At 39.6% G+C, this 14,636-nt stretch overlaps 2 protein-coding genes across 5 annotated transcripts in view; one reads left to right on the plus strand and one right to left on the minus strand.

The window, feature by feature from the left end:
* PLAA (phospholipase A2 activating protein) overlaps positions 1-6,206 on the minus strand; it is a 36,405-nt gene extending 30,199 nt beyond the window's left edge. Inside the window, exon 1 of the mRNA XM_061200471.1 lies at positions 5,659-6,206. Coding sequence (XP_061056454.1) covers positions 5,659-5,996 — 338 coding nt within the window. The 5' untranslated portion in view covers positions 5,997-6,206. The remainder of the gene's footprint in view (positions 1-5,658) is intronic.
* IFT74 (intraflagellar transport 74) overlaps positions 6,193-14,636 on the plus strand; it is an 80,965-nt gene continuing 72,521 nt past the window's right edge. The window contains exons 1-4 of one of the 4 annotated variants that reach the window (XM_061200472.1): positions 6,193-6,294; positions 8,111-8,474; positions 8,571-8,717; positions 13,062-13,200. In XM_061200472.1, the coding sequence (XP_061056455.1) occupies positions 13,081-13,200 (120 nt within the window). In that variant the 5' untranslated portion in view covers positions 6,193-6,294; positions 8,111-8,474; positions 8,571-8,717; positions 13,062-13,080. Of the gene's footprint in view, positions 6,295-8,110; positions 8,718-13,061; positions 13,201-14,636 lie in introns of those variants that run through there. The other 3 variants (XM_061200475.1, XM_061200476.1, XM_061200473.1) reach the window with 3 other exon arrangements.

Consider the following 14,636-nt stretch of genomic DNA (forward strand, 5'->3'; position numbering starts at 1 on the left):
AGATTATGATATACTATATGTGGAAGGCAGTAAGTTAGCTGTAGAGGGGGATAAAAGAATTATATCCCTGATTCAAGCTAAATCAAGGAGTTTGTGATCTAGCTGAAGAAGATAAAACAACTGTACATAAAAGAGAAGACTCCCAGATAAAGACTGCACACATGCTTATCTATATTCACTCCCTTCCCAAACACCACTACAACAATATGTATAATGTATATTTTATATCTATCTAACAATCTATGTATATTTTAAGAAAGGCATAAACCCACAAGGCCAGAGAGAATAAGAAAAAAAAGAACAGAAATATAATCGAATACTGAAAGCTGACAGAAAAGTAGTGAAGGCCTTAGGATACTTGAGAAAAATGAGTTCTAAGCAGGCATCAGGGAAAGTAAGAGGCCCAATCTACAAACGAATCTGCAGAAGGCTCAAGAATTAGCAGCACTATGTACCTCTAGGAAATGGGAACAAAAAACTAGAATTAGGAAGACTAGTTGAAAGTCTTTGGAATCAGACACAGAATCATATCAAAAAATCTTCAAAGGAAGGTATTTGGTAGTAGCTATTTTTAACTTGTTTACTTTATTTTGGTGTGTTTTTTTTTAAGTGTGGTTTTAGAAACCTTTTTTTTTTTTAATTAATTAATTAATTTATTTTTGGTTGAGTTGGGTCTTTGTTGCTGGGCACGGGCTTTCTCTAGTTGCGGCGAGCGGGGGCTACTCTTCATTGCAGTGCACGGGCTTCTCATTGCGATGGCTTCTCTTGTTGCAGAGCACGGGCTCTAGGCGCGCGGGCTTCAGTAGTTGCGGCTCGCGGGCTCTAGAGCGCAGGCTCAGTAGTTGTGGCACATGGGCTTAGCCGCTCTGCGGCATGTGGGATCTTCCCGGACCAGGGCTCGAACCCGTGTCCCTTGCATTGGCAGGCGGATTCTTAACCACTGCGCCACCAGGGAAGCCCTAGAAACCATTTTATCAATAAGCCCAAAGAAATGTAAAAGATAGGACATGTTTAAAAATCTATATTATATAAACCACTAAATCTACCTAAATGTGTCCCTTAGCACTCCCCAGTACAGATGGATGCTTGTGTGTATCTACCGTAGTGATCTGTGAAGCTCTTAATGGCAGAATCCAGACCTGGTTCTTCCCAAGTTTGTAGCACAATGTTGTACATGGTAATCATTAAGTACTTCTCGAATCAGTGAAAAAATGCTTTAAGCATCAAGGAAAAAAAAAAAAAAAAAAAAAGACAGACGCTCCAGCCAGACAACTGCCCCTCCTGTACCCAGCAAAAGTCTGAAGTTTTTTCTTTAGAAAAGGTGAAAGTCTTTGGCTGGGGGTAGACACAAGGCACAGTTGAGCCTTGGGGTATGAGAAACATGTACATTCACCATGGAGGCCAAGACCACCAAAGACAAAACCTAGAAGCCAGGCAATCATCCTCTAGGCAGGAGATCAGCCCTATGAAACAGTCCAGCCAGATAACCCTACAGTGAAGCTCATAGCCATGAAGCTCCACCGATACACAGATCTTTCCAGGAGTTTTTTAGTTCTCCACCCTTAATGGAAAGCACAGAATAAGAATTACCAGACATTTGGGGTAAAATAGTGACCAAAACAAACAGGGAGGGGAAATAACCAATTTGGAGGAAACAGACCACTAAGGAGAAAATAACTTTAAAAAACTCAGCATTGCCATCCTTAGATATAAGATACTGCAACCATGAAACAAAAACATAATTTCACAAAAAGTTAAGGCAACTTCTGAGGAAGTATAGTAGAGAGAGAAAGAAAGAAATTTATAGAGAGAAATTAAAAAGCAATTTAGAAACAAATTCAATATATGAATAAAAAGTTCCAGAAAAGAGGACAGAGAAAATAAGACGAAACCAAAGAATTTAAGAAAACGTCCCAGAACTTATGGACATGACTTATGGACATTAAAAAGGACCACACTTAATGAATGTGAAAAATGAATGAATATAGACCACCTCCCAGAGAGAAAAAAAATAATAGGTCAAGAATAAGAATGGCTTCAGACTTCTCAACTGTAACACAGTGAATACAGTGGAGCAATGGCTTCAAAATTCTGAAGAAAATTAGGAAACTACAATGCTACAAACATTTAAATTATTATTCAAGTAGCTAGGCAGGCTAAAATCATGTTCCAATTGCAAGGTCTTAATACATTTATTATCACTGCACTGTATTTCAGGAAGCTCCTGGAGGATGTGCTCCAATAAGGTGTCAAGGAAGAAAACCAAGAAAGTTAAAGGATATTGATAATAGAAATCTAACACAAGAGGTCCAAAAAGGGATTCTCGAGAAGACAGTGAAGGGAGATCCCAGGATTAGCTGTGCACCAGAGGCAGACAGACCAGGTCAGAAAGTTTTCATCATCAGGAAAATGAAACTGTTATATATCCAATGTGTCTAGAGGTCTTGAGAGGAGAGTTAGACAACTAGCAAACAATATGAAGTTGAATTAGTGATAAATACATAGAAAGTTAAGCAAATGAAAACCAAAAATAAGACAATTATTAGCTATAGGGAGATCATAAAATTGTTGAGGAAAAGTTATCATAGTTTATTCCACAGCTCAGGTGTAGATAGACTCTGTACAGTCACAAAACACTGATTTAGTCTACATTAAATTAAACTATGTTATAAGGATCAGGACATAGAAAGGATGCATATGTGATGGGGGTTGGTAGAGGGTAGAAATGAGAGCTAAATTTTCATATTCCATAATAAGAACTAACAGAAAATGCTAAAACAGAAAACTAAAAGAAATTTTAAATGAAAAGAAATAGCAGTATAGCACTTTATATACAGATACGGAAGCAAAATTCAAAAATAAGCCATTAAAAGAGATGAAAATTTTGCCTCCAAGAAAAGGGAATAGTGGGTTGGAGGGTAGGAAGGGAATGGCTCTAATTTCTTAAACTCTGCAGAACTACTTGACTAAGGACCCAAGGTGCTGAGTGTTTACATGAGGGAGAAGTCACTCCAGCCTTGGCATGGTCAGGGAAAATTAACACGATGTTGAATCTGAAGTTGGCATCTTTCAAATACGGGTAGTTTTCAAAAGGCAAAGCAATCGTTGGTGACAGACTTGGGAAATCCAGTTTACTGTGAGGTGGGCTCCTAGAGGCTTGAAGCAGTCTGCAACAATGGCATGTTGACTGGTTCAGTTCAATGTACAACCAAAAAATGGCATCTCCATTCTGAAGCGCCTTCAGAAGACCCGGAGGCTTCCTCGGTTTTCAGTGGGCTCTTGTGAAAGATGAAATATCTGGTTTAGTCCACCCTAGAATAGAACTATTTTGCCTCCTTGAAACTAAATTAAATCCCCCCATCATTATCAGTCCATCCCTACATTATCCACCCCAATCCAGAGCCCTATCAACAATGTACATGAGAAAATAAAAATGTTTACTACTTGGCTCCAAACATTTTACTGCACTTCATTAATTTTATTAATATACCATGAAATAAATAGAAATTGTCGGGATGTCAGCATTGAGGACACTTTTTATCACACTAAAGGTACAGCTGAGACACTAGTTAGGATGCCTAAGAGTGACTATGAGATGCTCTACCACAGCACTTGGAAATGAGAGGAAAACAACCTTATCTCACCAATCACTCACTATGGAGCCGTGTGCCTGCTACAATGCAGGCTCTCAATCAGTGTTAATTGAATACCACATGAATTCTAAAAAACAAAACCGAAAGACAACATGAACTAAGTGAAAAGAACCAGTTTTCAAAGAGAGGGTCATTGCAGCTCAAAGTTTGTCAAGTTCCTGTGATCCAGTGATTTAAGCTCCTGTCAACCTAACACAGTCCTACAACGTAAAAGTTTGAGGATTTAGCTGTTCAACAGAATTCAACTATTACAACAAGCATCCTTTAGCTACTCTTTACTGCAATGTTCATATCCTACTGGGCATGTGCTTCTACTGAACAAAATTTTAAATGTACAAGCTTAATCAGTAATTTGTACTCAAATACACAGAAGTTACGTATCAGTGTTACCAAGTGGTTTGGAATATCACAGAATCTTAAGCATTAGAGAAGACCTTATCTAATTCAATATAGGAGTTTCCTCTACAATATCCCTAGTTTAGTCTGTCGTATTTTGGCTGCACTACTGCAAAAGCCTCTAAATGGGTCTCCTTCCACATTTATCCCTTTGCGATTCATTCTCCACCTGAAGCTAGCAGAAACTTCTCCACAGGTAAATCAAATCATGTTGTCCTCTGCTTGAAACTCCGAAGGCTTCCACCTACTAACTTCTTTCCTCAGCCCTCTTCACAGGGCATGATCTGGCTCCCGCCAGCCTCTAAGACCTGCCCTCACCTCACCGTTCATTCCCTCCTGCACACTGGGAATTTCCTCCTTCTCAATCCAGGGCCACTGTGTTTGCACCTCCTACTGTCTACAGTGCTCTTCCAATTCAACCCTTCTGGTTCCTCACTCCCTTGACCAGCTCAAGCTCAGTATCATTTAAGAAAAAAAACAAATACCAGAAACACCTTCCTCAGAGAGGCTTCTTTCTTTAACATCGCTCTCCACTCAATTCTGTATCTTACATCTGTATTTGTTTTCTTCATAGTACACATGCCAATGTGTAATTATTTATTTGGTTGTTTTTTCATCCATCTTCCCTCCCAGACTGTAGGCAAGATCTATAAACACAGGAAACTTGTCTGTCCTTTTATTCTTCTTCAGGATCACAAACAAATAGGAGCCACTCAATAAACAGTTATCATCTGAATTTATGGATGAAAATGTATGGTTTCAATGAGTGAAACCTCTGATGGGAGAGTTACTACCTGAAGTAACTTACCTCAATTTTTCCCTATCTGAACTGAAATCTGTCTTCCAGGTCTTAAATTTCCTGTTACAACAACTAAATCAGGGCTAAACCATTGAACTTGATTTGGACTGGAGCTTAACCTTCTGTTTCCTAATATTTTTTTGATTAATCTCTCTGAAAATCTTCTGAGGGCAATGGGCTTTCTCTCCTCAAGAAAACCACTCCCCCACATCCAGAAAACATTTGAGGGGTTTCATCCCCTCTGCCCAAGTCCATCACATACCCCAGACTAAGACAGTCTGAGTTGGACAACGTGGAGAGGAGCCAAGGCAACTTTTTGCAATGCAATTTTTGAGAACCTTAATTCTCAAATTTGAGAGAAGACTACAGAACAAATTCCAGGAAAAGAAGAGGACTTACTTAATTACACATGCCAGATGCTTCCACATGGCCTCATTAAGGAGGGTGCATCTGGCGTCAAAAGTTTTTCAAATCGAAAACAAACACAGGAAATCATCGTCCACAAACTGAAGCCACAAAAAATAAGAAGTTCGTCCAAGGTCACTCAGTCGTTTAGTGGTCAAGTTAGGACAAGAAAGTAGGTCTCTGTTCCCCCAACCCGGTGTTCTTTCCACGTAAACCTCACTAGTTTCTTACACTGCGTGCCCAGACTGCCAGTGAGTGCTCTAAGAACTGGGAGGGAGCGTGGACCGTCGGAAAGGCCGGGAAGAGAAGAAGAGAGCAGGATAGAGCAGGGAAGGGTCACTCTCTTCCCAGACGCCGAAGGAAGCTTGCAGCACAGCCGGTAACAGCGGGACTCGTAGCGCTTACCTATCTGGGACCCAGAGGCGGGTGGTGCGGTCTCGGGACACGGACACAAAAGCCCCCGGTGGATAGAGGCAGCATACCAGGCCCCGCACGTCCAACTCGTGGCCCGGAAGCGAGCAGCTCAGCCGGTACCTGGCGGCGCCGCTCGCCATGGCCCTGGTAGGTCCGGCACCCGGTGCCCCGGCACCGCGCGAGATCAGTCCGCCGGGGAGGCCGGGCGTGCAGCGAGAGAGGGCCTGAAGGTTAGAGGCGTCGGGACCGGAAGAGCCCGAAGGCCGGTGCGGAAGGGCGGCCGGGAAGGGGCGCGCCCAGCGGGCCGAGTGACACAGCAACCCTGACATGCACACCGGAATTCATCATCGGCCTTAGCCCGCCATGACGCAGAGTGTGTGCGTCCCGACTGCTGAGGCCGTTGAGGAGCCGAGGCTCGATTCCCTCATGCGCGCTGGACCACCAGCGGAGAAAGAGATACCACCGTCCGGCCCCTCGGAGTGGGCGCCCGAATCCCACTCCTTGCCGAGCCCGCGTCCTCGCCGAGCCCCGGCTGAGCTTTTTATTGTCATACCGGATGTGGGCTGGACTACAAATCCCACAACGCCACGCGCCAGCGGGGCGTGAGTCGTAGGCGCGCCAATTCGGGTATTTTAAATCTTGGTCCGCTGTGCTGAGAGCTGTTTTCTGGCTGAGTGCGTTTGCGTCGCGTGTAGTGTTGGGGGCAGGCTTACGCCGCAGATTTCCCCAAACCTTCTCTGCGTAGTTTCCCGAGATTTTTTTTTTTTTTCAATCTAAACTTTTTTAAATTAAAACGAGAGAGCTTGGGGCCAAGTTAGAAACAAATCACTTTCCTTGAATTCTGTGAATACTAAACCGGGTTTTTGGTGCTTAAAAAAAAGTTTTATTTTACGTGTTAACTCAAAGATTTAAAATTTTCTTTCAGACTGTCACATCTCTATACAAATGGCAAATGCTGGTTCTAACTTAACGTCTGAAAACACTAAGGGAGAAATGTCAGTAGCTTCTTTGTGAGACAACATACGGAATAGTTGGACAGAGGTTGTAGGAGAGGATATATCTTTTTTTCTTTCTACTCTTCTAGCAGAAAAGTTTTCTGCTGGGGCTCTGTAGCAAAAGACAGAGTAACAAGAGAAAAACAGGTGTTTTAACGTGTATCTCATATATACAAGGGAGAAATTCAGAGATGAATAACTCAGAGGTGACGAGAGCTTGGGCTTATATAGCATCTTAACAAAGGAACAATAAGTTTTTACACAAGCGATAGAAGAAAAGAACTTTTAAATCTTTAGAGGCAGCAAATTATGGGAAGCCGACTATATGGGAAACTAACAGTAGTTAAAGGTTAATTACTAAAGTTTTTATGTAGATTCTTCTGGTGCAGTCTCCAGGATGGTAAAGGTCTAAAGTTGTCTCCAATGATTAACTTTTTCCTTCCTGGTTAAGAAGCAAGGAGGGGCACTTTGAAAATTTATATTCTGCTTTTAAGCAAATAGCAGAATAGTAGAGAACTTTTCCTGTACCTGCTTTTCAATTGCCTTCCCCTCCAAATAATCCTTATAATACCAAAGTGGCATATTTTGGGATGGCAAATTCTACCACCCTTCACTACAGCGACCATAAGGATAACAAATGAACACTACAAATATGTTGGTCTCAAATGGAATAATTACATGAAAATGTTTTACAAACTTTGAGAACTCAGTCACATGACATTATTTCATTTTGTATTGCACTGATTTTAACCTACTTGAAGGCAGGCATACAAGAGAATAAATCTGGGCATAAAAAATGTATGCAAGATGGGAATAATGTGAAAATGTTAAAAGTCCAATATGTATGTATGTTTAGAGCTCCCATCACATTTTTTTTTTTTTTGAACTCCCATCATATTTAAGCTGTCTATAGGAAGACTGGAAAAAAAAAAAAACAAACTGCAAGTTACTTTTATTAGAGAAGTAGGATTTGAGACGACATAATTCTCATTTTTTTAAAAACCATGTTTAAAAAACATTTGATTTTAAAATAATTATTTTAAGACCACTTTGCTTTTAATTCAGCCCTCCTCACTAAATAACTCTGAAAGGAAGCCTAAAGGTATAAAGCTTTCAATGAAATGAAACATATGGTACCAGAATCGCATCAATACTTAATGCTGTATCGTGTATGTTGTGTTCCTTCCTTCTAACAGGAAGGAAACTACTACTTATGAGAAACAAAGACTGTACAATGAATGCTGCCTACCACGGAATAACTTCAAATAATTCTTATTAAAAAGTCTGATGTATTACAAATGATGTTACACAGCGATATGATAAAACTCGCTGGAGTGAGTTCAGGTCATGCACACAATCAAGAGAGGTTACTCTGATTACAAAGAAAACCAAGGTTTTTAAATAAAATATTCTTCCCTAGCCAACTCGCCGTTTCCCCTGTCTTCCAGAGGTATCAAGGTAACAAAAGTTAGTCCTTAAACCTCGCGAGATAATTTCACTCTCGCTTCACTGAGCGAAGGCCGAGGATTGGCCAATCAGGAGGAGGGGGCCTCACCAAGACCAGCCCCCGTTGCCGGGAGACGCGAAGGCACGCGGCCACTAGGGGTTAGGCCTTCAGGGCCCAGGAAAGCTGCGCGCAGGTGAGCGGGGCATCTCGGGTGAGCTAACGGGTTCGCGGGCCCGACTGGAGGGCTACGCGGTGGTGGAGGGCTCGGAAAGAAGTGCGAGTGCCCTTGAGTCGTGCGACTTCGCTCCTTCCGCGCCCCGCCGCGGAGCGACCTCCTTCCTTCCACGCCTTCAGCGCCGGCGGAGGTGAGAAATCCCGGGTCCAAACTCTCCCTCTTTGCCTCCCTTGCCGATTATCTTCGCCTTGGAGATGCTGATGCGTTTCAAACAAAATAAATCCAGCTCTTAGGTGTTCTCCTCCGCCAAGGAAGTCCCATTTCTAGTCCGGCAGAGCGTGAGGAGAGACCTCAAACAGTCCCCTGAGGAGACCTGCCAAGGCGAGACCAGAGGGAACGATCCAAGCGCCTCAAAGAGAGAGTTCACTGTGGGGTGAGCGATTTTACTCGAAGTAATAATAGATTTCTGTCTGTTGGTCAGAGCGGAAGGGACTTAGCAACTTTCCACTTCTTCATATATGTTAAAATGGTTGATTCGGGGAGGATAATGATTGTAATAATTAAGAGCCAGATGTTTCATGTAAAGTATCTGGAATCGTCACAACGGCTGTGCAAGCTGGAGCTCGCTGCCACACTGCAGATGAGGAAACACGTCCAGAGGGGAGATAATATGGCTGGTAACTGACGGAGCTCTGTTAGCATCCCTAAACTTTCTGGAACTTCTCTGGTTGTGTGAATAACCCCAGCGATTGTGTGAACATTTGAAGGACTAACCCCGGAGGTAGTGGCATATTTATTATTAGTGCCCCTGCCTTTTATTTTACCCGGTGGAACTGATCTAATGCTAACTAAACTTTTTCCACGATAGTAAAGCAGTGGCAAAGAAAATGAGGTGGAAAGTCTATATATCGTACATTTTCTTAAAGTTCCTCAGGAAAGCTGGATTAACACTGACTAATTCTGCTGGAAACAGGTTTATTGTATTAGCTTTCTCTGGGAGAAACCGTTTTGACCACAGACCTTGTCTGCCTTTCAAAAAGTTGTTTCATGAAACTCACTTTTCTATTTGAAATAATAATAGTAGTAATTCTACTACTTTGTCCGAAGAGTTCAAAACGGCAAGAAAATAGAATCACGGAGCTAGTTGGAATGGGAAGGTTGTAAGTTTGGCGTGAACATATTAAATATAAAGTGATAATGGGATATCTGACTAGAAATTCCCAATAAACAGTTGAACACTTAGAATTGGTGCCCAGTTTAAAGGACAGAACAGGAGATACTGATTTATGAGTAATCATCCTAGTTCAAGTTATAAGAAAAGGATGAAATATTATGTAGAGACGAGAAGTAATCCAAGGACTGATCATGAATGATGGTAAGGAAAGCCAGGGAAGAAATACTGGGCATGGGCTATAGAAACTGAGAACCCATTTTAGTTCGAGAAATGATTTGTTTCCTTTTTAATAATTTAGTAAATTTTTGTAACTGGCAATGCCTTCATGTGGGAGGAAATTCAGACGGTACAAAAGAACAGAAAGTTTTTGCCTGGCACTGAGATATATGCTGGGGGTATAAAGATAAATAAGACCCAGCTCTTGCCTTCAAGGTAGAGAAATACTTAAGAAGATTATTTCAATTGGTGTGATAGGTCCTGGGATAGAGATGTGTATGGATCCATCGTAGCATTTAGGTCAGCCCTGTAAATTCAAATTGAAGAAGGTGAGGGTGGTTATGGTCTGGTCGTTGAATGATTCCTAGGGAGGATAACAGGCAAGATGTGTGTTATGCAAGGGGACCACTCAGGAGGCCAATATAATAATCCACTTGAGTCCATGAGACCACGAACAGTACTATAGGAATGGAGAGGAAGTTAGATTTTAAACATTTAGGCATAAAATCAGTAGTATTATTTCATTAGCTATGGGAAATGAGGAAGAGGGAGAAATCAAGGACTACGTTTCTGGCTTGTGTGGCTAGGAGTTGGTACCAAGAGGAAGAGCAAATCTGGGGGAGATGACAATGAGTTTACATTTAGATATATTTATTTTGAAATCCTGATGATATATTGAAGTGGAAATGTCAAGTAATTATTTGGATATAAACACCTTGGAGTGTGAGAAGTCAGGACTGGAGATATGGTGTTATGAGTCATTAGCTTATTAATTGTTAAAACCCTGAGTGTAGAAGAGGTGGCACAATGAGAGCTTAAAGAGGAAAAAGAAAAATAGACTGTGGATGATATCTTGAGAAATGCTACTAATAAAGGCAGGTAGAATAAGATGGAGACTGAAAAAGGAGAAACAGAAGAGGGGAGTGTCACGGAGATGGTTTCATGTAGGAGTGGACACCAGTAACAAAGAGATGACATTTACATTCCTATCTGCATTGGCAGGAACCATTTGAATGGAATAGTAGGAATCCAGGAGATAGAGGAAGTGGAAAAAGTAGAGAATAATGGATATAAGCTATTTTTTAGAGTTTGCCTGTGTAGAAAAAGGACATATAAGACTGTATTAAAGGTGGTTTCAGGATCAAGAAATTAGTTTTTAAGGTTAGGAAAGAATGGAACATGATAACAGACTGAAAGAAACAAGAAAGTTTAAAGACATAATAAGAGCTGGATAATGCCCCAAAGGAGATTGGGGCAGGGGTGAGGGAGAAGGAGGTTGGCAAGGAGAGGGAAGCTAATGTCCCAGAGGTATGGGATCAAGAGGATAAATCAGAATAGAGACTGATCTTGAATGAGAGAAAGGATGGCTATTGAGATTGTAGGTCAGGGTGGATATAGGTACGTTTATGTGCTCCAAATGTGATAGATTTCATGTCTTAATTTTCTCAATTATGAAATTGAGTCATCTGCTGAGAGTGGCAGGAACAGACTTAATTGGAAAAGTGGTTAAGAATTGGAATCATCAAGGACAGAGTAACTTATAAAGGATAAATAAAATAATTTCTGAGATGAGGGTCCATCTAAATTTGGTTACTATGGCTTTGCAGTTCTCCAGTCTGTACAGTCTTGGATTTCCATCAACCGTGTTCAGCAGTCCAGGTTGAATGTAGAGAATGGTTTCTGATTTTGCCAGAAGGGTTGAAGAAGAGTTTGAGGATGCAAATTTGTTGATGGTGCTCATGAGACAGTAATTTAATATTGAGAAGGAAAGGAGTCCTTGAAACTGACCTCCTCAAGGTCACTAATGGTTTCTTGGATGGGGATTCCAATGGACATTTCAGTATTCATCTTACTTGAATTCCCAGCAGAAAATGGCATTGACCATTCCTGCCTTTTCTTGGCATCTCTGACACACACTCCTGGTTTTTTGTTTGCTTTCTGAGTCTTCGTTTTCAGTCTCTTATACTAGTTTCTCCTCTTCTGTGCAATCTCTAGGTATTGACATTCCTCAGGCCAGAGTCTTGGGCACTCTTTTTCTCCATATTCTCTCTCTAGTTCAGTATCTTTAAAACTCTTTTGAACATGACCTATAATAGGACATATATTTTACATTATAGACCAGTATACACATATGTGTAAATTTATATAAATATAACTGAAAAAAAATTTAATGAAACAGTACTCTTCCTATGTGCAGTGAACTCTCTTGTATTTTCTATTTTATTTCATATTTAAAGCATATTGGTCATAACCTGCTAAATTGTTTTCATAAGCTACTAATAGGTTGTGACCCATAATTTTAAAGTGCTATTTTAAATTATTAGCCAAAACCTTAAATAATAATATATTCTGATGAGTAAAGGAGGGGGCTGGTAAACTGGGAGAGAATGAGTGAATAAAGGAAATAGTTTAAGGGGAGGTGTAGTGAGAATAAAGGTGAGAAAAAGGTAGAAGGAGAGGAAATTAAGGCCAGAGAATAAAGTATTTCAATTAAGATATTTGAGATGAAGCAATTCCAGATGATGACAAGCTCCAGCTCTGGCCATGGCTATGAATGACTAAAATAGAGTTGAAATGATTACTGAATTTAGGTCAGGGAACTGTGAAGCTAGAATGTTACATATTGAATCCAGTATCCATGTGGAAGTCATCCAGGATGTTGGTGGTACTGGAATAGAGGACTGTGAACAAAAGACTTTAGTAAACATGGGGGAGAGATTAGGAGGTCCCTAGATAGAAGCAACCAAGAAAGATCCAAGGCAATATAGTTGCATTATTTGGTCCTCAAGGGAAGAGAATCCTGTTTATTTTTTTAAAAACTTGGAAGAATAATGTTTTGACAGTGACATTGTAGAGCAAGGAGAGTGCGGTGTACTCCTTTGCTTTGGAATTGTGGGACAGGAAGCTAAAACAGCCTTCACTACCAAAAGCATTTTCAGGAGAAGACGGGAACCTGTTAAGGCAAAGTGTAAAAGGAACTATTTATAATAGGATTGAGAATATAAAGGAGTTTATTATAGACCAGAAATCACAGAGAAAATATCAGCAGAGAAGAAAGATACTGGTTTTGCCGGGAGAGAGAAAGCTTACTAGAGTATGGGATGAGAGTCCAAGAGAGAAAGATATCTAGAGGGGCTTGCATTTTGATAAGATAACAGGGAAATGAGGAGGGCATGTTGTAATAAATGATTTCATGGTTCTAAATCGAACATTAATGTCAAATCTGAACAGAATTAAAGCAAGCTCAACCTTGTACATAGTGATACCTGGAATGGCAATTTGCAAGAAAAGTCATCATGGATTAAATATTTGAAGGAAGGGTATGCAGGTCATTACTATCTTGCTACAGAAGATACCAAGGGAGATCTATTCCTTGTTTCCAAACAGTGGTTAAAGTGAGCAAGCAATGGCCAGTAATCACAAACCTTCAGCAGCTCGCCCTGTTTCTCGAGGTGGGATTGGATTGACAGGAAGACCTCCTTCTGGAATACGACCCCCTTCAGGAAATATTCGAATGGCAACTGGAGTAAGTTTAAAACAAATTATTGAATTATTATGCGTATATCCTGGTAGAATTTGGAAAGCTTGTCTATAATAAGAGATTCTTTTTTGTTTTTCTTTATTCTATAAAGAAAACATACTATTATATAAGTATGTTTTTTGGAAAACATCTAGAAGTATAAATGTGGGAGAATGTTTGAAAGACACCGTTAAGAGAAAGAGGCCTGCTCATGCTGATGTTCAAATTTATTTTAAAGCTACAATAATTTAAGTGGTATAGTGTATTGGTGCCAAAACCAAGTGAAATGGAAAAGACCAGAAATGGAATCAGGCATGTAAGAATTTAATTAATGATTAAGGTGGCATTTCAGATTAGTTGGAAAAACATGGAGTATTCAGTAGTGCACTCAAATAACTGGTAAACCATTTGTTTTAAAAAACCAAATCCCTCCCTCACACAATTCTAGATATTTTAGAAATTTTATATTTAAAAAATGAAACCATAAATGTATTAGAGGAAAATATAGGTAAGTATTTTGTATAAACTTGACGTAGGCTAGGCCTTTGTAAAAAAAACAGGAAACATCAAGTACTGAAAAGGAAAGTATTTTTATATTTATATATTTGAATTTACAAAAATTGAAAACATCATAAAAAGGTTAAAAGAAAAATGACAAACTGGTTTTAAAAAAAACGTATTTGCAACATATATGTCATACATAGAGTTCAGACTCTTAAAATGAGAAAGGAAAGTTTACTCATTTGTAAAAGCTCTTTCTGTATTAAAGCTATAAATCCTATGTCCAATCAAAATTCCTTGAGATTTCTCTTGGGGTAGGGGAAGGCATATCATTGTAAAACTATTCTAACATTCACCTAGAATGGTACAAAGGCAAAAATAAGAAAAAGTACAATACTCTAATATAAAAATATAAGTAATAAGTAAAACAGTGTTCTGGTTGCTACAGCAGCCTGGAAACAAACTCTAGTAAATGTTAAGAGCTTAATGTAAGATAGAGAATGTCATAAATCAGTGAATCAGTAAGAGAAACACACCACATTAGAAAGAATTGGTAAACTTTATAAGCTGATAATTCTAAGCAGAATAATATCCTGTAAGGATATTTATTACATTTTCATTATAATTATAATAGTGAAAATTTGAAAACAGCCTAAATGGCCTTACAACAGGTTAATCTTAAATAAATTATGATATGTCTATCCCTATAATCGGCTATTAAGTAGCCTTTAAAAATTATTTTCAAAAAATATTTCAGGAAATAATATATCTTTATAGTACAGTATTAAGTGAAAAAAGCAGTGTGGTGTCAGTTTAACATAAAGATATATATATATATTTATATTTACATAGAAAGAAATGAATACACCAAAATATTCATAGTTATTTCTCTGATGCTCACAAGAGATGGTTTTGCCTATCTCATAAAGTGCGTGTGAGGT

Source organism: Eubalaena glacialis, chromosome 9 (genome assembly GCF_028564815.1).
Source record: "Eubalaena glacialis isolate mEubGla1 chromosome 9, mEubGla1.1.hap2.+ XY, whole genome shotgun sequence".
Lineage (NCBI taxonomy): Eukaryota > Metazoa > Chordata > Mammalia > Artiodactyla > Balaenidae > Eubalaena > Eubalaena glacialis.